This window comes from Cryptomeria japonica, chromosome 7 (genome assembly GCF_030272615.1).
Source record: "Cryptomeria japonica chromosome 7, Sugi_1.0, whole genome shotgun sequence".
NCBI classification, from domain to species: Eukaryota; Viridiplantae; Streptophyta; class Pinopsida; order Cupressales; family Cupressaceae; genus Cryptomeria; species Cryptomeria japonica.
The window spans coordinates 85,817,446-85,843,739 of record NC_081411.1 but is presented as its reverse complement, the minus strand read 5'-3'; the positions used below and the strand labels follow the sequence as shown (position 1 = coordinate 85,843,739).

The following is a 26,294-nucleotide window of genomic DNA, read 5'->3' as shown; positions in this document are numbered from 1 at the left end:
AATAAATCAAAGACAATTGTTTGCTTGGAGGGGTCAGAACACCCACCCTAAAGGGGTGAGGGGGCGAGGTGTGGCTGAAAATCTATGACCCCCCATGTAAGGGGTCCAAGAGTGACGCCATCGAAGGGGAAAAAAAATGATAAGTGAAAAGATGAAGAAAAATTGCAAAAATTTTGAATTGAGATGGAGTTATTATACCTTATGCAGTCACTAATTTACAGAGCAAATTTGCCTCAAAGTAAAGCATATTGACCTATCTACAAACAGATTTGTCTAACCTCTAAATAAACACTTTCGCCCAAGCACAGAGCAGATTCACCTCTATGGTAGCGGATTCACCTCAATGTGAATTCACCCAGACTTATCTACAAGTCGTCACTTAGCACTTTCACCTAATCAACGTCGAATTTGGCCGAGTTTTCATGTATTCACATTTCTATACCAGATTCAATCAATTAGATGCAAATTTGCCTGAGAAATTGCAGGTTTGCCCTACAAGGTTCAGCTGGCCATTTTTCCCAAAACGCACACCTATTCAATCGTATCATCCTACTTGAGGATCTCACAAGAGGTTGTTAAACCATGTCACAAGTCCCAAGGGGAGACATAGACACAATTCAACAATCTCCCCCTTAGCATTACCCAAGGGTATTTGAAATTGTGATCCCAATCTCAATGAGCTGGTCATTTTTCCCAAAAGGCGCCCCTGTTCAAGAAACCACAACCATCCAAAATAAGGATCTCACTAGATGTTGTTAAACCCTGTCACAAATCATGAGGGGAGACACTAGACATTTCTAACATGCTGAAGCATGTAGGCAAGTTCTACAGCAGATTCAATCGATTAGTTGTAGATTCACCCAACTACATTCAGGTTTGCCCCTTTGCAGAGCACATTCAATCAAGTTCTGCAAGACTTCAGTAATCCATAGTTTCGCCTCTATAGATGCGGATTTGCCTATTTGGAGATTGTATTCACCCTAATAGTAGTGGACTCACCTTTCCAAAATCTGCAAACGTGAAAACGCTAAAGATGACCAAATTTTGATTAGTTGACCTGTGACATGGGTCCTACCAAGCGTGCCAAAAAATGTGTGCGAATAATCTAGCTATTTAAACCAAACAAACATTCAAGATAAGGTAAAAGAGGTCAAATTAGCATATAATTTAACAAAATTAAACTATATAGAACTACATTAACGGGTTTGGCAAGATTACCCGCCATACCCTATGGCTTCGATACGAGTGCAGGTTAGATGCCGATCCGCTTGCGGGTATGACTCTGGTTCATCTAGGCATTTGCAACTCCATCAGCATACTTTTTAGGGTTTTTTTATAACATTTTAAGATTTCTATCTTCCTCAGTCGGCATAGGATGGTGGCGAGAGCTACTGAAGGGCAAACTTGAGAGTCTACAATGGATCGAGCAGCTATTTTATTGTTTTATCTATTTATAAGATTATTTTTTATAGTAACATTTATAAATTTAGATTTAGTATTTTGATTTTAAATTATTATTATTATATAAAATTTAATATGTTCAAAAATTTAAATCAATTTAAAAATATATAATTTTGATTTCAAATTATTATTATTATCTAAAATTTTAAATGTTCAAATATTTAAATTATATTTAACAAGGTATTGTTTTTATTTTAAAAATAAAGCATTTATATTTATTATGCATTTAAATATTTAAAAAGAAAACATTGTTTATTTAAAATTTAATGTATCTTATCGTGATGGATTCACATATCAATCTTAAAATAAAAGTGAAATTACAAGAGTGTCTGATCGATTTTTTTATATTTTTTAATTACAAGACAAATAGATAGATATGATCAGTCTGATTGTGTGAATAATGAACTAAAAATTGCATAAGATGTGGTATAAGAAAACCAGTTAGTGTTCTAACATATCTTTTAGGAGGCTAAAATAATTGGCAAACAGAAGCTACTGTTTGATAATATTCAAGGATCATACCAGGGATCATACTGCCCCTCTATGTATTAGAGGATTGGGCCTACTAACAATAGAATCATTACTATTTATGCCAAATTATCTCTAGGAAGGAAACGTTTATAATTTATACAGGTTGTCCCTGCAACAATATTCTAACATATTACTTGTTTGGTTAAAAAAGTAGTTTTCTTCAGTGAAATCAAGTGTTAAGGTTCAACCTGTCTTATACGATCCAGTGGCTCTCGTACTGGCTCATGGAAATTAGGTCCTCGATAATCAACAGTATGATCCGGAGCCTGTTCATAATTTATAGTTGGATATGCTGGATCTCCTCCAAATACTGCATAACAATAATATACACGACATTAAGTAATACCCAGTACAATTAAATAGTGGTTTGCAGAAGAAAAACTACCACTTGGTAATTGTTGAACAATATAGAATGACTTGAAATTAATAAGAGCATTAAGATCCTTAAAGATATTGACATCTCATTATAGTATTCACTGCTGTCAGATGAGCAAAGAACATATACAACTTTCCTTAGAGTCCACTCATATGTTTATGAGAACTGATGTTTCGTAATTTGAATGAGTGAAGTTTTCTCTGTCCATGTACAATTCTTTTCCTAAGCTAGACTCATTGTGAAATACTTTTTGGTCACTTGGATAAGTAGATATTTCTCTCTGCAGGTTGATTTTCCAGAAATAATCTTGACAAAGTTCCTGAAGAGCTCAGGAAAAATGCTTGATTCATCGCTTCGTCAAGCAAACGTATTTTTTTTCTTTAAATTGATTGAACCTAAGTATATTGCAATTATTTTAAAAGAGAAAATTTAATTCTGCAACCTTATGAGAGTCAGAATCATAAGTTGGCAGTAATCTGATTTCATAAGAGTGACAATCAGCCCAAAAAACCAAATTTTCTCTTCTTTTCCTCCACCTGAATAAAAATGAAACTAGGAACTTGTTGTGACCATTTCACACATTGCCCCATTAGAATGGGGACCCCCTCTTTTTTTGCTTTTGTTTTGCTTGTTCTTCTCTCTACTTTAGGGTTTTGAGTAAGTGAGTTGTTTGTCTGGGCTGGGGCTAAACCTTAGGGGTTTCTTCTTATGTTAGTCAAGCTGAGTCCAGTCAAATTTTGAAAGTTGTTAAGTGTCCTCCCGAGGATTGAGATTGTTGAAAAAGGTGTGCCTGTTAGGAGAGTCAGATAGGTCTCAGGTTAAGTCTAGATTCAGGGTTTTTGGGGTAAAATCCAAATTTTGTCTAAGTGTTAGCATTTTGAAGGTGAAATTGTGTGTTCTTGCCTAGGTAAATTTTGATCAAATTTTGGAGGTAAGATGATGCCTGAAACAGAGAAATCGCTCCTGTCCTTCACTGGAGGCCCAGGGCGAAATTCATTCTAAGTGCAATTCCTTGTTTTTGATAGGCTTGCTAACTGGTTCCTGGCCTTGAAAATGACCTAACTCTGCCTTGTGAAGTGATTGGAGACTTAAATTTTGGATGGATTAGCCAGAAAGGATAAAATCGCTCCTATCCCTCTCCAAGGGTCCAGGGCGAAATTTTGAATTCCCTCATCTGGCAGTGAAAAAGGACCAAGTGTTGGATATGATTGGAAAACAAGTGACTTTCTCCACCCGCCTGAAGGAGTTTTAGCTCGAGATGATGAAGGATTTTGTTTGAATCATCAAAATCACTCCTGTCCCTCACCAAGGGTCTAGGGTGAAAAGACTTAGTGGAGTCATTCCTGACCTTGTGTGGTCCAATTGAGATACCAAAGGCATGGTAGAGGACAAAATGAACGTGATAGAGCATCCAGACTTGATTAAAGACAATGAAATGATGGAATTTTGCCTAGAAGGGTAATTTCGCTCCTATCCTTCACTGAAGGTCCAGGGCGAAATTCTTTATACACACATTTTTAGACCTTCTTTGGACTGGAACTCTTATTCATGGCGTGTAACAAGATGAAATCTTCCCTAGCAAAGACATTTCATGATGAAAGATGAAGCATTTTGGCCTAGAAGGAAAAGTTCGCTCCTGTCCCTCACTGAAGGTCCGGAGCTTGATTTTCAAATTTGCACTGTTCTTGCAAGATCAAAGTGATTTTATGATTGGAAGAGATCAAGGAAAGCATGTTTTGTCCATTGAATATAATTTGAGTAGTCAGCAAAGGAGGAAATCAACCCAAATGACAAAAGGCGCTCCTGTCCCTTGCTGAAGGTCTAGAGCGATTTTCTAAAAAGTGCAATTTTCTTGCAAGGACAAGGCAAGTTTTGTGATTGAAATGAATGGAAGGAGGTGTGTTTAGCCCGTTAAAGATAATTTGGAGGGCTAACAAAGGACGGATAAAACTTGAATTTGCAAAATCGCTCCTATCCCTCTCTGAGGGACTGTTGTGACCATTTCACACATCGCCCCATTTAAAATGGGGACCCCCTCTTTTTGCTTGTTTTTCGCTCGTTTTTCGCTTTCGTTTTTTAGGGTTTTGTTAGTTTGTTAGTTGTCTGGATTTAGGGTCAGGCCTTAGGGTTTTAATTACCGTCTTTTCAGGCCATAATCCAGTCAGTTTTGAGAGCTTTTTGAGCTTCCTTTTTGTAGGATGCAATTTTGAATGAAATAAATTCACCAGAATGGTCTATTTTCAATTGGAAATTTTGAGTGCAAAGTCTAAATTTGTCTAAGTGTTGATGATGAAAGGTGAATTTTTGTCCAGTTGAATATTTTGACTAAATTTTGAGTTTTTTGATTTTTGATCCTGGGCATTGGGAATGATTTGTTTTTGCCTTGTGAAGTGATTAAATGTGCGAAATCATGATATTTTGGCCTGTAGGAGCAAAATCGCTCCTGTCCCTCAATGAAGGACCGGAGCTCGTTTTCAAATATCTTACTGTCTCTGCAGGATCAAGATGAATTGCGAATTGGAAGTGATAGAGAAAGGCGTGATCTTTCCGTTGAATATAAATTGAAGAATTTCACGAACACGGAAATGCCCCAGGGAGCAAAATCGCTCCTGTCCCTCAGTGAAGGACCGGAGCTCAAAATTAAATATTACTTTGTCCTTGCAGGATTTTAACGACTTGATGATTTGAAGAGGTCCAAAGAGATGCATTTTATCAAATGAATATAACTTGAAGTGCCGTCGTGAAGGAGAATGGTCCAGAATGCCAAAATCGCTCCTGTCCCTCGGTCAGGGACCAGGGCGAAGTTCTTTGTAGCTCCCGTCCCTCTCCCAGGGACCAGAGCGAAATCCTTCATAAGGCATATACTGGGCAAAGATCAAGCAAGTTTTAGGTTGGAGGCAAGCAAAGACGATGAGTTGAACCCATTGAAGATAAATTGAAGATTATAAAACGTCAACAAGGAACCTAAATGACCAAGTTCGCTCCTGTCCCTCAGTCAGGGACCAGAGCGATTTTTGTCTTAGATGATTTTCTTGCCAAGTTTGAAAGATTTCCAAGGCATGGATAAGTGAAACAGAGCATGACAAGACCGTTGAAGATAAATTTTGAGGTTAACAAAGTGAAATGAAGCCTACAGGACCAAGATCGCTCCTGTCCCTCAACCAGGGACCAGGGTGATATAATGATTATATTGCCGTTCCTCCAAATTCAAGACACTCCAAGACGAAGAACAAGGTGGCAAGGGTGTTTCGAGGCATCTCAATCAAACACAAAGTTACGAAGGTCACCAAATTGAAGGATTTGCACTAAAATACCCTAGTTCGCTCCTGTCCCTCAGGAAGGGACCAGAGCGAAGTTTTTATAAAGCTCTAAATTTTGATGGATTATCAAGCATCAAGTATCCAAGGGGTTCAAAGGGACTTCATTTTACGCGTTGAAAGTAATTGCAAGTTGGTTGAAGCAAGGACAAACCCAAAAACTTGAAGTTCGCTCCTGTCCCTCAGGAAGGGACCAGAGCGATATCTACTATAGTTGCTAATTCCTTCAAAAATCACGTTAAGTCAAGATCATGCGAATTGGTAAAAGGTCTAAGGTGTCTTTTGAAGATGATTTACAAAGGTTCCAAACGTCAAAATGCTATCAATTAAGCCAAGGAACTTATATCGCTCCTGTCCTTTGGACAAGGACCAAAGCGATTTTCATTAAAACACTCATGTTCCTTTAAAATCAAGACAAGGCAGGGTCGTACAAGATCAAGGACACTATTTGGAAGGCAATGAACGAAGAATAAAGGCTGAAAGATGGCAAATTTTAGCTAGAGCTTCAAGATCGCTCCTGTCCCTCTCCAAGGGACCAGGGCGATATTCCTCTAAACATCAAAGTGTCTTGTAGAATTCAAGTGAAACGAGAATGGAATGAAAGAATAGCATTGTTTGTCCCTCACAATGAAGATGGAAGTTCGAAGTTACAAAGGTCAATGAGAAAACACTAGGATCGCTCCTGTCCCTCTCCAAGGGACCAGGGCGATATTTGCTAAAGCACTCGTTATCCTTCGAAGATCATGGCAAAACAAAGTTGCAAAGGGTTTGAGACGTCGTTTGAAAGGTAATGAACAAGGAATCAAAATCAAGAACGAAGAATCTCACGTAAAAGAATAGGGATCGCTCCTGTCCCTCTCCAAGGGACCAGGGCGATAATGGTCATGAGATGCATTCATTCGCACAAGCAAGTCAATTAAGCTCGAAGAACCCAACGAAAATGCCAACTTCAACGTAGAGATGAAGACTTTGAACGTCAAAAGTGCAAGGATCGAGACAAAGTTGATGGATCGCTCCTGTCCCTCAGTCAGGGACCAGGGCGATAAGGTTTGCATTTTTCATTTTTAAATTTTGGCGCTCAAACACATTTTTGAATTTATTTAAATGCTAGGAGAATCAATATTTAATTAAAAGCATTTAAATAGCGCATGGTATTCATTAATTAATTGTTTTTTGCCTTGTAAAAAAAATCGAATTTATTAAATAATAAACGATGGCATTTAATAATTAATTATTAATCAATTAAAAAATTAAATGGAGCGCTAGGATTGTGAGGTCGGCTTTGTTATTTATTTAAAAAATCGTTTTAATTGCTTATTTTTATGAAAGTCGGCCTAGAGTGATTGTGGTGTGAGCACTTATAAAGGAGAGGTGAGAATCGTCATTTTCACATTACCATTTTTTCATTTCACATGCGATTTGAGGAAGACAAAAGAAAGTGCGAATTGTGTGTTAAAGGAGCGAATTTTAGTTCAAGCAAGGTGGCGCCAAGATTATCCAAGGTGGTGCGAATCTAAAGTTTCATATTGTGCGAACTTGTCAAAGATATTGGAGATCACATCAAGGACATACCAAAGGTGGCAAAGTTGCTATTTTGAAGAAGAGATCACGTTGAAGACCATCTAACATCAATTTTGCCTAGGCGAATTTTCTTCATTTTGTATTCTAGTGTTAGCTCTCTAGTGAGGTATGGCGATATTGGTTTTATTGTTTTAAATTTTGTACGTTGATCGTCATAGCTTAAATTTTGAAATTTTGAATTTTGAATTCCTACCTTGATCATTTTTAGGAAATGATAACTCTAAGACTTATCATGATGTTTCCTAAAAATTCTCTCTAATCTATGTTATTTATTGCAAGATCTAGTTTCTCATTATGAAATGTTGTGTAGGTATGGCGACCCCGAAGGCGGGAGCATCCACCAATCGTTCAGCTCTCATGAAAGAAGATCAAAAGACCAAAGAAGTGGAGACGAAGATCGTGTCGAAGTGGAGCAACATTGGAGATACCAACTTGGGCAACTTCAGCACAAAGAAGTTTCGAGAGGTCCCTTACATTGGCAAGCCATCACCTGTCGCCCGGAGAATAATCGAGAGTGGCATCATTAAAGCGGCCGGCTTTCCTCCAGCTGTTCAGTGCCATGAGTTGATGATCGAGTGTGCTCGTCATTATGATCCACAGTCCAGAACGATCGTGTCCAATGAGGGAAACACTTTGGCGTACCTTTCGGAGGAAGCTATAAGTGAAGCTTTCCATCTTCCAGAGCACAGGGACATGATATACAAGAGCATAGAAGGAGCCAGGTCAATGTACGAAGATGATCCAGATGCTTGTCTAAGCATTATCAACAAGAACTGGTTACTCAAGAGCCGTCCCCGTCTAAGCAAGATCCCGAACACACCGCACAGGATTGATTTCCAGGAGGAGTACAGAGATTTGATTACAATGCTCAACCGAGTTACAGGAGCCCCTCACGCCTTCTATTTCGAGAAGTGGATGTTCTACTTCATCCAAGTGATCGTTCAAGGGAAAGGTACCATACATTGGGCTAGGATGATTAGCCATTGCTTGGACGTACAGTTGAGGAGACTCAAGGCTACCAAGTCCTTCCACATGAGTTCATACGTCATCTATGCCTTAATTAGGAGTGTTGAGTACGTAGGACTACCTCACAAAGGAGTGATTGGAAGAGGACCCGGCGAGGTCAGAGCTTGTGATTCCTATGCCTACTTGCATCATCCGCCAGGAAGTAACTACAAGTTAGTTAATGATACCTTCACAATGAACATCACAAGGACATTGCAAGGCGGGATTCACAACAGATTATCTCAGGATGCACAGGAACTAGTGAAGAGGTACGGTGCTTGGTTTATTCAGTTTCCGAAGTTCACTTATATTAGAGTGCATGGATGTCCTTTACCTCCATACATGTTGCCGAGATATCCGACAGACAGAATTGTGTTACTTGAAGTAACAAGACAGTTAGCAGCATATGCGAAGGCATTCAGACACAGACATGGGAATGGAGTTCCAGTACCTATCATTTTGGGCAATTCAGTTGAGGTATGTCCTAATGCTTTAGCTATGGATGACACAGAGAAGGAGTTAGCCTTGTTTTCTTTTTCATCTTTTGCTTTGAGAGAAAGCTTTGATCCACATGGACATTTAGAGGAGACAGTCGGCAGGAAGTTTAGACATGAGTACCAAATTGAAGATTTTATGATGAATCTCTTAGATGATCTTGAAGTGAAACGAAAAATGCATTCTAGATTGCCTTTGGATTTCATCAGGAAATGCAGGATTTACAGAGTGACCGACCAAGCTCAGGACAGTGGCAGACATATCCAGTCATCCTATGATCGAGAAAGCAAAACAATAAGGTTGGATTGGAATGAGCCCGAGGTCATGGATCTAGATACTTTAATGGCACCAGTCTTGTCTTGTACTCGCAGATGGGTTGACGTACAGCATCAGAAGTTGAGAGAGCAAGGCATAACTATGACTTTCACTTTGGAAGAGAAACCAGCCGAAGGTGGAGCTAGTGTGAGTGAAGGCAATCCTAATCCTAGAAATTCAGGTGAAGGTAACCTTCGATGTGCCAGTGAGGGCAATCTCCATCCAAGAGGTTCTAAGAGGAAAGAAAGATCAGAAAAGAAAGAATCTTCCAAGAAGAAGCAAGGGGCTAACAGAGATCGATCATCCGGTACTTCTTCTAGACCAGAGAAGAGGACACTTCAAGTGGAAGAATCCATGGAGTCGATGGTACAGAACGATAGGCAGGAAGAAGGACAGGCGCAGCAAGGTTCACCAGATGGGTCTCTCCAAGATTATGAGTTAGATGAAGACAACGAAGCGACATCTCCTCCCAGAGAAGAAGAAGTAGTACATAAAGAAATACAAGTTCAAGAGACCAGATCAGCTATCCCAGATTGGTTGAAGGAAAGATTAACCAAGGTGATCGTAGTAGAGGACGAGGACAATGCAATTGATTTAGAGAGCCTTGTTGGACGTTCTCACGAAGTAACAGAAAAGAGGAAGGCTACCAAGATGTCCAAGATGATTCGAGATGAGACTGGATCCAGAAAACTGCAGATAGCTACACCGGCAGTAGACAAATATGAAGGTGAGATCCTAGCAGAGGAATATGATATACAGACATTTGAACTAGGTCCATCCACAGCAGAGCAGACATTGGATGATGCCACCGACTCATTTGAGGCATTGAAAGACAAGCTTAGAGAAGAAATGGAGAAGAATAGAAAGCTTGAGAGAGAGGTCGGTGCATGGAGGACGTATTTCAATCATATCAATGAGCCTTTGGGACGTCAGGATCCAGCTAGATCACCAGTATAGGCACTTCCCCTTCAATCAATTAATGAGGCAGAAAGATTCAGGAATATGGTCCAGCGTACAAGTAATTGGATGGATAAATCTCATACAGTGGCCGTAGAGTTTGTAACAAGGATGATGAAGATTATTCATCAGGCTATCCAGGTTCTTGAGATAATCCACAACTTGATGATAACAGTAGCCGCATTTGCTCATACCAAAGATGTTATCATTCCTGTATTGAAAGTAATTAGACATACATCAAGGAAGGTCTTAGCACAAGAGAAGATCATGGATGGAGGACCTCACAGTTTGCTTCAATGGTCAACCTTACTCCATATGAAGAGTGTTCTCTTCGAGGACATCAGTACTAGATGTAGCCAAGTTGAGGAGGTGATCAATCCGATCCAGGATAGAGTATTCGAGGTACTTCGTACCATTCTTGGCAGAAGGATCGAGGTCGAGACAGATGTGGATATGCAAGAATTAGAGGATAGAATCAAGGCCATCTTTTGCAAGGACGCTAATGTTACAGACGAGCAGTATGATCAGATGTTTGCCACCATGCTCCTGATTGAAAGAACAAAGGAACTTGAACCTTCATGGGACGCAGCTCTTCTAGATGCATTCGATCAAGTCATCCACTTGGAAGAGAGTATGAAGAATCTTCCCGAGATTCCAATTGCAGAAATCGAAGGAATCGTGTCAAGATTCATTGCATATGCTAAAAAAGAGAATTGGAAAGGGAATAAGATTCTAGATGAAAGGTTGTTATAGATGACATGGCATCTTATTTGTCATTGGTTTATGTCTCCTAGGTTTTTGTGCCAAATTTAATATTTGGCTATGCATTTAATATTGTTCAGTAAAAAGGAAGCCATTTGTCACAAACCCTAATTAGGGTTTAGGTGTCATGATCTTGACCGTTGATCTACTTTCAATCTGGACCTTTCATTGTAATTGAGGATGCTATTTATACCCTCATTTTTCATTTCATTTGTAATAGTCAAGGTAATAGTTAGATATCAGAGAGTTTGTTGTATTAGAGAGATTAGAATTAGAAGCAAATTTTACTTTTGTAGTAAGATTGAGTTTGAGGAAAGGAATTCAAGCAATTGTTGTACATGATAACTTTTGAAATCAATGAAATATTGAAGTTATGGTGTTTTGTTGCAACTTTCTTGGTTATCTTCATGGTTGTTCAATTTACTTGAATCATGCTCAATCAAAGTAGTGTGTTAATTTGAAAGACATAGTGTGAGACTTGATCTTTGGTAGGATTCATTTTCCATACCACTAGCTTCTTGCTGATTGTAGGAATGCCTTGCGTGGTCGACTGGATATATTTGAATCACTTAATCTTCAATCATTATTGTATCTTAGATATGTACCTTCGTGGTAGTGTCTTTGATCTTTGATGCGTTGAAAATCATTTTGTTACCTTAGAAGATCGCATCAATTTCAATTGAGTTGTTATCTTATGGCGAAGTTGAAGTTGGTTGAATCTTGCCAAGTCTTGTTCACACGAAGTCATTTTTAGGGTTAGACTAGATTAGATCTCTTGCAAACCCTATCCTTTTGTTATTTTTTGAAAGCTTCTTAGTTTAGTAAGATTTCGGAAATTCGGAGTGTAAGATCCCCTTGAGGACACAGCAAATCACATCATACCAACTGGTGCTTATCCACACGTAGAGACCCTACTAACCAGAACATTGGAGTCATCCTAACTGATCCTTCATGCGAATCTTCAGCAGTTAGAGACATTTTTCAAGAGAGGATAAGATGCCTTAAGGTATTTTATTCTGTGTATGATGGTGTACAAAATACACGTCAACAGGGTTCAAGGCGAAAAACCTAATATCCAGCCCTTCTCTCCAAGCTTGGACAAATCTAAGCCAAGGCGCAAGTTTGAAATGATGTTTGAAATGCCTTGAGGTGGAATTGAGAGGCAAGGATTACAAATTTTGATGACAATAAGGAAAATCGCTCCTGTCCCTCACCAAGGGTCCAGGGCGAAATTTCCAAATGTGCCCATTTACCTTGCATTTCGAGATAACCTTTTGTTTCCAACACTCAAAGGGGAGTGGAGGATGATGTTCTACGCCTTAAGGGTAATTTGAAGTTGAAGTGATCAAGAATTTGTACAAAGGACTCAAAAGCGCTCCTATCCCTTACTGAAGGACCATGGCGATTTTTACGAAACCAATAACTTCCCTCTAAGATTACGCTAAGGCAAGGTTGTGCAAGGATGGAAAAAGTCTTCTAAAGCATGGTGAACGAAGATTTGACTTCGAAACTTGATAATCCTAAGCTAAAATACAAAAGTCGCTCCTGTCCTTCACTGGAGGCCCAGGGCGAAAATCTTTGAAACACCTATTTTGCCTTGCGAAAACGAATTAAGCGTGTATGGAATAGATGAAAGAGATCATTGCTTACCCCACAACGAGAATTGACAAATAAAGGGTGAAGGATTAAGACCGAAAGTGAAAAATTGCTCCTGTCCCTCTCCAAGGGTCCAGGGCAAAAAAGGTCCTAAAGGCACTTTCCTCCTAGAGATCAAGTGAATTAAACTCAAAACTCCAATTAAAATGCCATTTTAAATGCCTAGATGAAGTCTTGAACAAGGAAAATAAGGAATGCAAGGCCTAAATTGAAAGTTCGCTCCTGTCCCTCTCCAAGGGTCCAGGGCGAAGTTAGTGGCATTCTTCATTTTTTTACCATATTTGAGCGTTAACATCTTCCAAATTGCATTTAATGCCAAAATTGCTAACTTCGAAATATTTGAAAAAATTAAATTAAATTGGCATTTGATAAAAAACGCATTGGCATTTAATAAATTAATTTTGAGCCTCAAAAAATCGAATTTTTATTATAAAGGCATTTAAAATTAATTTTTGTGAAATTAAAATTAAAAATGGAGCGCTTGAGGGCTTATTTTTATTCATTTTATCAAGTCGGCCTCTCCTTTTTGCAAATTTATTTATTTTTTAGGCCTATTTTGACAAGTCGGCCTAGGGGGAGCAAGGTGGTGAGCGCTCTATATATTGGAGATGTTTTTTTTCATCATTCAAATCATTCACTCATTGTTTCAAGTGCGAATTTGGAGAGCAAGAAGGTGCGAAATCTGGTCTATTTGGAGCGAATTTATCTCAAGTATTGGAGGCTAGAAGGTGGTGGAGTTGATTCTTGTGAAGACTAAAGGAGGCGCATTTTGCTCAAGGGAGAACTTTGATCTACATTTTGCCTAGCGAATTCTCCTATTTTTGCATCATTTCTTAGAATTAGTACTCAAGTGGAGGTATGGCGAGATTATCCTAGTCCCAACGTTGAAGATTTGAATTTTGTGCTTTGTTTTGAAAATTCTAAGTTTGATGTAGTTAATTAGGAAATGATAACTCAAGATTTATCATGAAGTTTCCTAATTAAAATCTTGAATCTTCCTTTCTACTCTATATTTCTACGCTTCGAGATATATTACTCATTATGAAATGTTGTGTAGGTGTCAAGATGGCGACTCCAAAGGCAAGAGCATCTACTAGTCGTCCAGCTCTCATGAAGGAAGATCAGAAGAACGAAGAATTGGAGACCAGGATCGTGTCTAAATGGAGCAATATTGGAGATACCAACTTGGGAAACTTCAGTGTGAAGAAGTTTTGAGAGGTCCCCTACATTGGCGAGTCATCACCTGTCGCAAAGAGAATAATTGAAAGTGGCATCATCGAGGCGGCCGGTTTCCCTCCAGCAGTCCAATGTCATGCGCTGATGATCGAGTGTGCCCACCATTATGACTCACAATCAAGATCAATCGTATCCAAGGAAGGGAACACTTTGGCTTACCTTTCAGAGGAGGCTATAAGTTAAGCTCTCCATCTTCCAGAGCATAAAGATATGATTTACAAAAGCCTAGAAGGAGCCAGGTCAATATATGAAGATGATCCCGACACTTGCTTGAGTATCATCAATAAGAATTGGTTGCTCAAAAGTCGTCCCCGCCTGAGCAAGATTCCCAACACACCACATAGGATCGACTTCCAGGAGGAGTACAGAGATTTGATAACTTTGCTCAATCGAGTTACAGGGGCTCCTCAAGCCTTCTACTTTGAGAAGTGGATGTTCTACTTCATCCAAGTGATAGTTCAAGGGAAAGGAACGATTCATTGGGCTAGAATTATTAGCCATTGCCTAGACGTACAGTTAAGAAGACTAAAGCCTACCAAGTCGTTTCACATGAGCTCATGCGTCATATATGCCTTGATCAGGAGTTTCGAATATGCAGGGCTACCTCACAGAGGAGTGATCGGAAGAGGACCCGGAAAAGTGAGAGTTTGTGACTCTTATGTTCATTTGCATCATCCTCCTAGAGGTGGCTACAAGTTAGTCAATGACACCTTCACGATGAACATCACTAGGATATTGCAAGGTGGGATTCACAATCGACTATCTCCAGATGCACAAGAGCTTGTGAAGAGGTATGGTGCTTGGTTCATCCAATTTCAAAAGTTTACATATATCAGAGTTCATGGGTGTCCTTCACCTCCCTACATGTTGCCGAGGTATCCGACAGACAGGATAGTGCTACTTGAGGTGACTAGGCAGTTGGCAACTTATACGAAGGCATTCAGACACAGGCATGGAAGTGGAATTCTCGTGCCCATCATATTGGGGAATTCAGTTGAGGTATGTCCTAATACTCAAGCCTTGGATGATGCAGAGAGGGAATTGGCTTTATATTCATTCACGTTCTTTGCCTTGAGGGAGAATTTTGATCCTCATGGTTATATGGAAGAGATAGCTGGTAGGAAGTACAAGCACGAATTTCAGGTAGAGGACTTTTGGATGAATCTCTCAAGTGATTTGGAAGTGAAAAGAAAGATGCATTCCAAATTACCTTTAGATTTCATCAGGAAGTGCAAAGTTTACAGGGTGGCCGATCAAGCTCAGGACAATGGCAGACATCTCCAGTCATCCTATGATAGAGAAGACAAAGCAGTGAAAATAGATTGGAATGAACTTGAGATTTCGGACTTGAGAGCTTTGATGGCCCCAGTTTTGTCATGTACTCGCAGATGGGTGGATGTACAACATCAAAAGTTAAGAGAACAGAACATACCAATGACTTTTACTTTGGAGGAAAAACTAGAAGAAGGAGGAGCAAGCGCAAGTGAAGGCAATTCTCATCCCAGAGGCGCGAAGAGGAAAGAAAGACCTAAGAAAAGAGAGCCCTCCAAAAAGAAGCAAGAGGCCAATCAAGATCGCTCATCAGGCACATCTTCTCGACATGAAAAAAGGACAAGTCAAGTTGAAGGACAAGAGAAGACGGTGCCTGAGGTTGATGAATCTATGGAGTCGATGGTACAGAATGATAAACCTAAAAAGGGGTAGGCACCTCAGCATTCATCAAGTCAATCTCCCCAAGTCGATGAGCTACATGAAGAGAAGAATGATGATGAAGTGACATCCCCTCTCCGAGAGCACGAACCATTGCTTAAGGAAATACAAGTTAGAGAGACAAGATCCGCCATTCCAGATTGGTTGAAGGAGAGACTGACAAGGGTGATTGTGATTGAAGATGAAGATGATATAATTGACTTAGAGAGCCTTATAGGAAATTCTCAAGAGGCAACGAAGAAGAAGAAGGCCACCAAGATGTCCAAGATGATCACAGATAAGGCAGGATCTAGGAAGTTGCAGATTGCTACACCAGTAGTAGACAAGTTTGAAGGTGAAATTCTTGCAGAAGAGTATGATGTAGAAACATTTGAGCTTGGTCCGCTCACTGCTGAGCAGGCACTGGATGAGGCAACCGATTCGTTTGAAGCACTTAAAGACAAGCTTAAGGAAGAAATGGAAAAGAATAGAAAGCTTGAGAGAGAGAGAGGTGCTTGGAGAGGCTACTTTAGCCATCTCAATCAGCCCTTGGGACGTCAGGATCCAGCAATGTCTCCCGTGCAAGCACTTCCCCTTGAATCAATTGGCGAGGCAGAAAGGGTCAAGAGCTTGGTTCAGCTTATGAGCTCTTGGATTGACAAATCCCACACAGTAGCCGTTGAATTTACAACAAGAATGATGCAGACAATCCATCGAGCTATCCAGGTCCTTGAGATCGTCCACAACCTAATGATAACTGTAGCCGCTTTCACTCACACTAGAGATGTTATCATTCCTGTTGTGCAAGTAATCAAGCAAACACCAAGGAAGATCCTAGCACAAGAAAAGATAATGGATGGAGGAGCTCATAATTTACTTCAGTGGTCAACTCTACTCCAGATGAAGGAGGTTCTTTTCAAGGACATCAGCACCAAATGCAATCAAGTTGAGGGCGTCGTCCATCCAATTCAGGATAAGGTGTTTGAAGTGTTGTGTACCATTCTTGGCAGGAGGATCGAAGTTGAGACAGATGTGGACCTTCAAGAGTTGGAAGAAAGAGTCAAGGTCATCTTTTGCAAAGATGAGAATGTCATCACAGATGAGCAATGGGATCTAATGTTTACTACTATGCTCCTGATTGAGAGGATCAAAGAACTCGAACCTGGATGAGAAGCTGCTCTTCTCAAGGCCTTTGATCAGGTTATCCACTTGGAGGAGCGAATGAGGAATCTTCGCGAGATTCCTATTACTGAGATTGAAGGAATTGTGTCCAAATTCGTTGCATATGCTAAGAAAGAACATTGGAAGGGGAATAAGGTTCTAGAAGAGAGGTTGTTATAAAATGATGTGGCATCTTAATTATCATTGGTCTATGTTCCCTCGATTTTTGTGCTAATTAAATATTTGGCTATGCATTTAATAATGTTCAACTAAAAAAGGAACTTTTTGTAACAAACCCTAATTAGGGTTTAGGTGTCAAAATCTCAGCCATTGATCTTCTTTTGATCTGGGTCGTTCATTGTAATTGAGGATGCTATATATACCCTCACTCATTTTCATTTTGGCATAATTAGAAATTAGATGATTAGAGAGTAGATATTAAGGAGATAGACAGTTAGAGCTTTTGGAGAGAAGAAAGTTATTTTGTAGCAAGATTGAGTATTGAAGAAAGAATTTCAAACAATTGTTGTCTATTTTGGCTTTGAGATCAATAAAATATTGAAGTTATGGTGTTTTATTGCAATTCCTATGGCTATCTTCATGGTTGTTTACTTTCTTGAATCATTCTCGATCAAAGTAGTATTTAAGTTTGAAGGACTAAGTGTTGGGCTTGATCTTTGGTGAGATTCACGTTCCAAACCACTAGCTTCTTACTGATTGTAAGGACGCCTTGTGTGGTCAACTGGAGATATTTGGATTGCTTGAACCTTCAATCATTATTGAACTATTGATATGTACCTTTATGGTAGTATCTATAATTCTTGATGATTTGAAAAATCACTAATCACCTTAGAAGATTGCATCAATTCCAGTAGAGTTGTAATTCCTTGGCAATACTGAAATTGGTAGAATTTTACCAAGTCTAGCCTACATTGAGTCATTCTTAGGATTAGATTAGAATTCATCTCTTGCAAACTCTATCTTTTGATCTTTTTTTGAGAACCTGTTAGCTTTAGGAAAATTCTGTTCCTGCAGCTCGAAAACGTAAGGCCCCTTGAAGAAACAGCATTCACAACGACCACTGGTGCTTATCCACACGTAGAGATCCTACAACGAAGAACCTTGAAGTCATCCTGATTGATCCTTTTTCGCGATATCTTCAGCATTCAGAGACTTTACTCAAGAGAGGATAAGGTACCCTTGGGTATTTTATTTTGTGTTTGATAGTGTACAAAATACACGTCAACAGAACTGCAGATATATTTTAATAGTGTTGCACCTGTTGTGACGTTTTCACACATCGCCCCATTGCAAATGGGGACCCCCTACTTTTTAGGCCCTCCTGGTCTTCTGGCTTGCATTTTTGGGGTCTTCTCGCAGCAGTCTTGTCAGTCTCTCTGCTTTGCAGGTGTTCGAGGGTCATTTGGGTTTAATCTACTTTTCGTTTGAGCGAGTTTGGTGAAGTCGAGGGCCCGTTTTGTCCTTTTTTTAGGGTTTCTGCCTTTTGTCCTAGATTTTAGGGGTTCCTGTTAGGGTTTCGAGAAAGTTGAACATACGACTAGAATCGGGACCCTTCAAGGGACCTCCCAGTAAAATTTGGGCCCAAACGGAGCAACTTTCTATTTTTAGAAAGTCCCTGTTTTTTAGGGATTTTTCTGAGTCCCGGAATGTCACCATTTTGCCAAAAATCAAACTTGCTATTTTTAGTAATTTCTATTTTTAGTAAGTTTCTATTTATAGTAAGTCATTACTGCACCCTGTCTAGGGATCTAACACTGACACCTGTAAAGTTTTTATTTTTGGAAAGTTATTACTGGCAAGGTCAGTCAGCCAAGGCGACAAGGATCAGGCATTCACAGACAATTCTAATTCCGGAAAGTCAGACAGCAGACAGAGAAAGCCAAAAATGGGTCAAGTACTGAAAGTCCGTGCCCAAAATGGAAAAGGCATTCACAGGTGGAAAAATCCGCGAGTCCATGGACAAAGTGAAAATGCGCCCAAGACTGGATTGGGGCGCCAAAATGGAAAAGGCATTCACAAGACGAAAAATCCATGAATCCATGGACATGGTGAAAATGCACTCAAGACTAGACTAGGGGGCCAAAATGGAAAAGGCATTCACAGGTGGAAAAATCCGCTAGTCCATGGACAAAGTGAAAATGTGCCCAAGACTGGACTGGGGCGCCAAAATGGAAAAGGCATTCACAGGTGGAAAAATCCACGAGTCCATGGACAAAGTGAAAATGCGCCCAAGACTGGACTGGGGCACCAAAATGGAAAAGGCATTCACAGGTGGAAAAATCCGCGAGTCCATGGACAAAGCAAAAATGCGCCCAAGTCTGGAGTCATGCGCTGAAATGAGATCCCCAAGGAGAGGGAAAATCCATGAATCCTTGGCATGGCAAAAAAAAAAATTCCACCCAAGCTAAAAATTGAAATTTTGCCTAAGGCATGGAATCCAAGAAGTCAAGGAGGAATAAAAAGCAAAATTCCCCTTGGACGAATTTTCGAATTTGCTATTTTTAGACACCAAATCTCGACAAAGTGTGGAAAATTTTATAGATTCAGAATCGTGGCAGAATTCTCCATCCAATGAACCTGACTCCTAAATTTTAGGAGGATCCCTAAAAAATAGGGATGTTGAAAAGAAGACATGGACAATTCACAAAACAATGAATTCCTTCCTCAGGAGGAATTTCGGCCCCAACCTTGTGGAGGGCGCCAGAATGAAGAGTGCATGGAGAAACAGGCAAATTGCAAGAGTCCTTGACCAAGGCATTTTAGCACCCAAGTGAGAGAAGGAGCATCAAATAAAGGGATGCAAGGAATCCATGGAATTGAAAGAATTCCCCACCAAGTGTAAAATGCCGCCTAGGAACACAGGAGTGCGCTAAATTGATCTTCTCATGGATAGTGCACAAAGAGATGAGTTCCTTCATCGGGGATGAATTGCACCCAAGAAGAAGAAATTCCAAGAAAGGTGAAAAACTAAGTGTTTGAAATTTCTTCCTTCAGGACATAATTCTTGGAAATCATGAAAATTGGCTATGGTATGAAGAATTTCCTTCCTCCGGGTAAGGAACAAATTTCTTTCCAAAGGAGAATTCCTCCACAACAAGAAATCACACCCAAGGATGAATTGAAGATTAAATTGCTAAGGCCAGGAAGGAATCAAGGATGAACTGAACAAGAAATTCCCCCCCAGGAAAAAATTTGAAAAATCCATTTTCAGGGCTCAAATCACATCCAAATTTCAAAAAAATTACAGATTTGGATTCATAGGAGAATTATCTTCCTCTTTGACCCAAAACCCTAAAATTGTGGAAATTCTTAAAAAATAGGAGGTGGTGGAGAATTGATGGAAAACCTTCTTCAAGCAAGGAAAGTTGAGGAGACTTCAAGAAAATTCTTCCTGAATCGAATTTTCCCTCTCCAACAATTCCAGATATGCAGGAGCGGATATACGATGGCGGGGTCCACTTGCATGGCGAGGATCTATTGAACACGTGGCAGTAGAGTCGCACATTCATTACCGGAATATTTGACCAAATGGCGACCCGATCATTACATGTTGAATTTATGGCAGATTCCTTTTGCATGCAGCCGCCGCATGTGAAAATGATGGACCATTTATGACATAATGGGGTGATTTTTGCATGGATGAATATTCAACGCATGTTGGGCGAATTTGAAAGAGGTGGTGCATTTAATGTGCAATGGATGCTATTTTGGGTACTTTTGAATCAATTGTATATGGGCATGATGGGTTATTAATTGGAGATTCCCACCTTGTCGCATCTTGAGTGGAGAATCTTTTAGGGAAAACCCTAATTAGGGTTTGCATGTAATTATGGCCTGAGGCCTATATAAAGGGGTGACCCCCCTCATTTGTAGAGGAGGGAGCTTTGTATGAAATTGTTGCGATAAGTTTTTTGAGAAAATAATAGTGAAACATTGTTCTCTGATGGTGTCCACTTAAGTTATTTTTTCAAAGCTTGCATGGTTTCACCTTCCTCACTTAGAGTAGAAGTAGTATAGTGCTTTGATTTCAATGGAGAATGTAATGGTGTCTGATGAATTTCCATGGTTCATACTTTTTGCATCTTGCTGATTGTAAGTTGCAATGTAAAGTTAGTCTGAGCCCCTTAAATTCATGCTAAGTTCAATTGTGGATAGTCGTTTGGATTGCCTCATTTTGGGTATTCAAATGTACTTTCTCGATTTGAAAATCCTCTAGCATCCCCAGAAGATTGCACCAGTTCTTGGAGAGTTGTAGTTAAACTTGGCGAAGCAGAGCTTGGTTTATTTGGAATTTGTCCACCAAAGCACTATTCATTGTTATCATTGCCCTTAGGAGTAGATTTAGATCCTTTTAAACCCTATCCCTTTTACTTTCAGTTCATTTTAGTCCATTCGAAGCAGCAGCATCGCAGAATTGTCATATCCGATGATGGAGTTCCAGCCACAGCAAAGAAGTGAAAGAACGATGCAAACGTAAGGCCCCTTGGATTACCAGCAATCACATCAGCCAACTGAGTCACGTCTGTAGCATAAAGGAACCTTGGAGTCGATTGTTTGAACTTCTTGTAATCTTAGCATGCAATCGTACTTTGATCAAGAGAGAGTGAAGTGACCGTTAGGCAACTTTATTCTATGTTCGGCACTGTCATAAAAAACACATCAACAGTACCCATACAAAAAGATTATGGTGTCAAAATTAAAATTAACAGCAGATATTCTCACCAAGTCTCTGAGCTCGGACAAGTTTTTGTAAAATTTAGGGGGCAACTTGGTGTAGTTGACAGATTGACCATTAAGGGAGGGTATTAGAATAATATCTTCATTAGTTATTATTAATGGTCAATAATGTAACATAATGTACATATTAGTTAGTTTCTATTTTTCTTCTACTTACGATTGTTTCTTTATAGAAACATCGTATTTGTAACTCTTTAAATGATCGTTTGATCATTTCATTTAATTAATTCATTTGTTTACCAAAACATAAAAGTGAGTATTCGTTGAAGGGGGCGGACATTTAGTGAGGTTTAAGAAATTTGCTAGATAAACGTAGTCATGTGGATTGTTGGAGGTTAAATTCCATGAGGTCACCACCATATTTTGCAGCTTCTATATTGTTATTAGCCGAACAAAAAGGAGTCGTGCAGGTAAAATGAAGTCAGAAATTGCAGAGGCAACCCTGTACTAGCTGAACGAACCTTCGCATCAGAATTTACAATTCGAAGTGATGGGTTTTGAGAAAAAAAAAACTGTAGCAATACCCTAATCCAGTGTTATATATTTTGGTCATGACTATTAACCAGAGAAATGCTGCCATTAGAATCTACTGTGAAGCTTTTGTTAAAATGTAGCAATAAATCTAGCGGTTTTTTATATCAATCACTATAATATAATCAGGTCACAAAGCAATATGGAAAATGGGACAAACTGGAAGTCATAATCTGTAGATTGGACACCTATAAGAAGCATCCTTAATCGCCAACAGCAATTGGGGATTGGAACTCAAAGTTTAAGATTGAGAGGAAGTTCATAATATGTGGCACTGAGAAAAAAATTACAGCTACATCTGATATCAATTAGGTCAGAAATTGAAATTTAATTCATATGTATACAGTGGTATTATTCATCTAATAAAATATTTCATTGAGTTTGGTTAATGGTGTTTATTGAAATTGCTTGTGTTGAACAACACCCTTGCTTTATGTTACTCTGCAATAGACAATTTGTTAAGTATATGATGAAACAAGCATACATTAAACAGAGTATAAACTCAGTAAATATCATTGAAGCCAGCATTTTGTTATAAATTCATAAAACTGGAAAAAAAAAATCAGACCGGTTATTTATGGGTAGACAATAACCACAATACAAGCTCAAAGTTCAACCCTATTACTTCCAATTCAATTCATAAAACCACACACAAAATTGCAAACACATGAATAACTAATTGAACAACAATTTCAGCAACATAAACATGTCATCTACTATGATTAAGAAATTTTGTGCTCCAAGTTTACAAGGAAAAAACCCAATTTTCAGGATTTAGGATAATGATTAATTTATCCCACAATTACTATTTAAAGCAAAATGACTCAAGCAACTAAAGAAATAGAAAATAAAACATTTTAAACCATAAGGTTACCCTAAACAAAGCTGACATAAAAGTAAACAAGACCACCCTCAAAACAAGCCCTCAGCCATTTTGTCAAAAAAAGACCTTCAAAAAAGCAAATACTAAAAATAGTGATTCATGTATAACGGCCATCTTCTGATTCTACAAAAAAAATGGGTAAAAATAGCCAATTCATTCTGAAACATGGCGAATCTTCTAAAGAATCTTGAAACGTTAACCACCAACCACAAAAATTTAAGATCAGCAATAAATGCACAAAAAGATGCCTTAGGCTTAAACCCCAATGGCACCTTGGAAGAAATTTCAATAACAATAAAAAAGCTTAAGCAAAACTAATGACAAACTGATCTGATGCACACAAATATGGCACTCTTGTTTTTAAATGGTGTATTACTAATTTCTGTTCAAAATAGGCAAGGAATGTTTTTCAGGAGTTCTACCACCTGGTGAAATACCCCCAAAGAGGGCATTTCCATCACCTAAGCCTTTTAACATGAAAAAGTACACCTAAATGACACATTTCTACCACTTAACCTAGCAAAATACAACTGAGGAGCACATGTTCATCACCTCCACCACTTAACTTGGCAATAGAGAGGTTGTGGTCTTCTCCACTTAACTTAGTGAAAGCGCATTTTTTATTTACTCCTACCACTTTACCACAACTTAGTCAAATTTTCAAAATCTCGTGCATCCAAGCTCTAATTTGTGTCATCTATTGCATTCATAATTACCTCTTCTTGGGCATGCAATAATGTTGATCAAAACCTACAAGCATGATATTCAAGAACGTCGGAGACAAAGATTCCATAATGACTCTTTGGAGGATAAATGACTTACATTAAACTAGAAAGAAACACATTTGAAAAATTTTGAATGTTTACAAAACGAAGGAACATACCCTTCAAGTACAAGATTCTTTGTTCCTTCTAATGATAATGTTTATTCTGCTTATTCAATTAACATAACCCTTATCTTGCATCTAAGAGAGAAATAACACCTGCTTTTTTATGTTCTGGCCGCATGCGTATTACTACAGGGTCACGAAGAATGCGCACATCTGTGCCCATCATGATGCGATATTCCCTTTCTGTTTGATGTTGGAACATATTAGCAAGCTGTGTATGTACATCCTCCCCCGTTTCTTCAAAGTGCTTCTGCACTGCTTCCTTATAAGTATCCTTTTTCCATGCCTTCACCCACTCTTGATAGTATGCCATTGGACCTAGCTCTCTTTTCCTTTCCTCCTCAAGACTCAGCCTGTATGCAAACACCCAAAAATAACTACCATAGTCACTATAAATAGGACAGAGAGTCAAATCACATAGCATAGACAGTTATCTCATTCATTTTATATTAATTGGCCGTTTAGTCAATAATCTACTCATATCACATATTATGCCAAATCAAATGCATTTTCTTTCCTGAAAGTGGCAGCTTAAGAATAGTGAAAAGAAGCAATATCAAATAGATTATTACTATTTATTCACGGAAAAGAAAGGATTTTATCTATTACAAATTGATATAAAACACAATTTTCCCCATTATTCTTATTGCAACAAATAAATTTTGATTTTCCAAAATGTCCATTTGATCTCATAAAAATGGAATAAATTCAGCATAAAGGAAGTGAAAAAGGTGATGACTGATAAATTAAGAATATTGTTCAAATATCAAACTTCATGAGCACTTCATTTATTAAGGTTTCGAAATTGGAAAATAGCATATGATTACTCAGTGAGTGACAGTGTAAAATATAAAATATCAAACAAACAAATAGAAATATAGAAAAATAGAAAAATAATTACACACAAAATATAAGTTCTCTCCACAGTAAAATTAAGGGTGTTGGCTGTAAAAGATGCATTTCCAACATGGAAATCATATGCCTTTACTTGCAAAGGGATAATTTGACATAACAAGTCAATTCATCAGGAAGAATTATTTGAACTTGGAAAGGGGACCCAGAAGAGGGTTGTACAAGGATGTCAATTACCAACACAAGTAGACTGTTCATAAAAATTTATTTGATTCATCAGGAAGTGGATGTAATGTCCCCTTTTTTACCGAATTTGCCCTAGTATTCAATCACCATTCAGTTTGGCAGAGGAAGCATGATAGGTCTGCCCGAAGCCATCCCTGCACTAAACCCAAGAGCAGACACTCACCCTCTTGGCCCCAGTGGCAGGCACATTGGACATCCACTTGGGGTGGTCTACCTAGTGGGGTGCTTTTATCTGCTTTCCCTATTCATGTCTCCTCCATTTAAGTCCATTGTTGATCATCGTAGAGATGGGAGGGGAGATCGCAATAGTGGGCCCCGTAATCCACCTATCTAAGCTCAAGAGCGCACAATCACCCTCTTGGCCCCAGTGGCAGGCACATTGGACATCCACACAGGGTGGTGTGCCTAGATGATGATTTTATAACTGTTCCCCTTCCTTACAACTCCTTCCCTTCCCTATATGATAGCGTTGAAGCATATGTATTCCACATCCAACATATATCAGAGACAATATAATAAATGCTATCTTATGGTGCATAGGTTATACAATTTAGGCACACCACAAAGTTAATTATTAAAATTTAAAGCTATTATCTGTTTGATATAATGAATCTGGATCTGATCTGTTACAGGTCTGATCCCAGTTTGCACTTGCTGCTCAACAATGATCTTTCCCTGATCTGTATTTGTGTTCTTTTGTAATGATCGCTGCAGATGTTTGAACTATCTCGATTGATGCTGATTGAAATCTCTTCCTTATCTGCTTTTTATCTCTGCTTTAAGTCTGCTCTCATTTCGCTGCAAATCTGCCCTTGGAATAGGAATAGTAGGCGATGAATGGATCCTGAATGATCCACAAACACCTCTTATTTATAACTTTTAAATAACACCTCTTCATTGAAGGCTGCAACCTTTCTAAACAGGTCGGCTAGCAAGCAGGTTTAATTATATAATTTTTTATTATTTCCAAACCCTTACCCAAAGCTGGGCACTCCATAATGGAGGTCGGCCATAACAAATACATTTATATTTAACCCAAACACCAAGCAGATCGTCTAGCAAAGATAATAAACTCAGGCAGCCCTAATGAATTTCCATTAACTATGTCACCTAGGGTTATTTGTAAGGTCGGCCTCCTTTGAGTTTCACTAATTTATTGCCCCAATGTCATCTATTTAACCTGTGATTTGTCTTACAAGGCAGGGGCATGACACTGGACTCCGTGATGAAAGAAGAAAAAGAACTTGTGTCTTGGTATTCTATATCCGATTCAATTTATTAGCAAAGTTGTGCACCATTAACAGAATATGTATGGTTTTGCTCCAATCAAATCTAGCTCCATGACAGGAAAAGAAAAGTCTGCAGTAGATTACCTTTCATTTTTTAGAGCTCTTTTTCGAGCTCGAGCAAGAGAAGCCTCAGCAACTGTTGGTTTCTCCCCAAAAATTTTTATTTGTCCAGCCTCTGCCATTGCCATTGCCATGGCCTGTGAATGAGAGCAATTATTTAATTTGGAAGGATACTAATATTGTTCTTTAACTCACTAAAATCTTATTTCAGGGAAAGATGATGTGTGAGCCATCTGCAATTTCA

General features: G+C 38.9%; 1 protein-coding gene across 8 annotated transcripts in view; it reads right to left on the bottom strand.

The window, feature by feature from the left end:
* Nucleotides 1-26,294, bottom strand: part of LOC131041478 (protein PLASTID TRANSCRIPTIONALLY ACTIVE 12, chloroplastic) — a 123,380-nt gene that overhangs the window by 4,782 nt on the left and 92,304 nt on the right. For all 8 annotated transcript variants that reach the window (XM_057974591.2, XM_057974587.2, XM_057974588.2 and 5 more), the window contains 3 exons: nucleotides 26,075-26,187; nucleotides 23,697-23,956; nucleotides 2,181-2,302 (listed from right to left, as the gene is read on the bottom strand). In XM_057974591.2, the coding sequence (XP_057830574.1) occupies nucleotides 2,181-2,302; nucleotides 23,697-23,956; nucleotides 26,075-26,187 (495 nt within the window). The remainder of the gene's footprint in view (nucleotides 1-2,180; nucleotides 2,303-23,696; nucleotides 23,957-26,074; nucleotides 26,188-26,294) is intronic.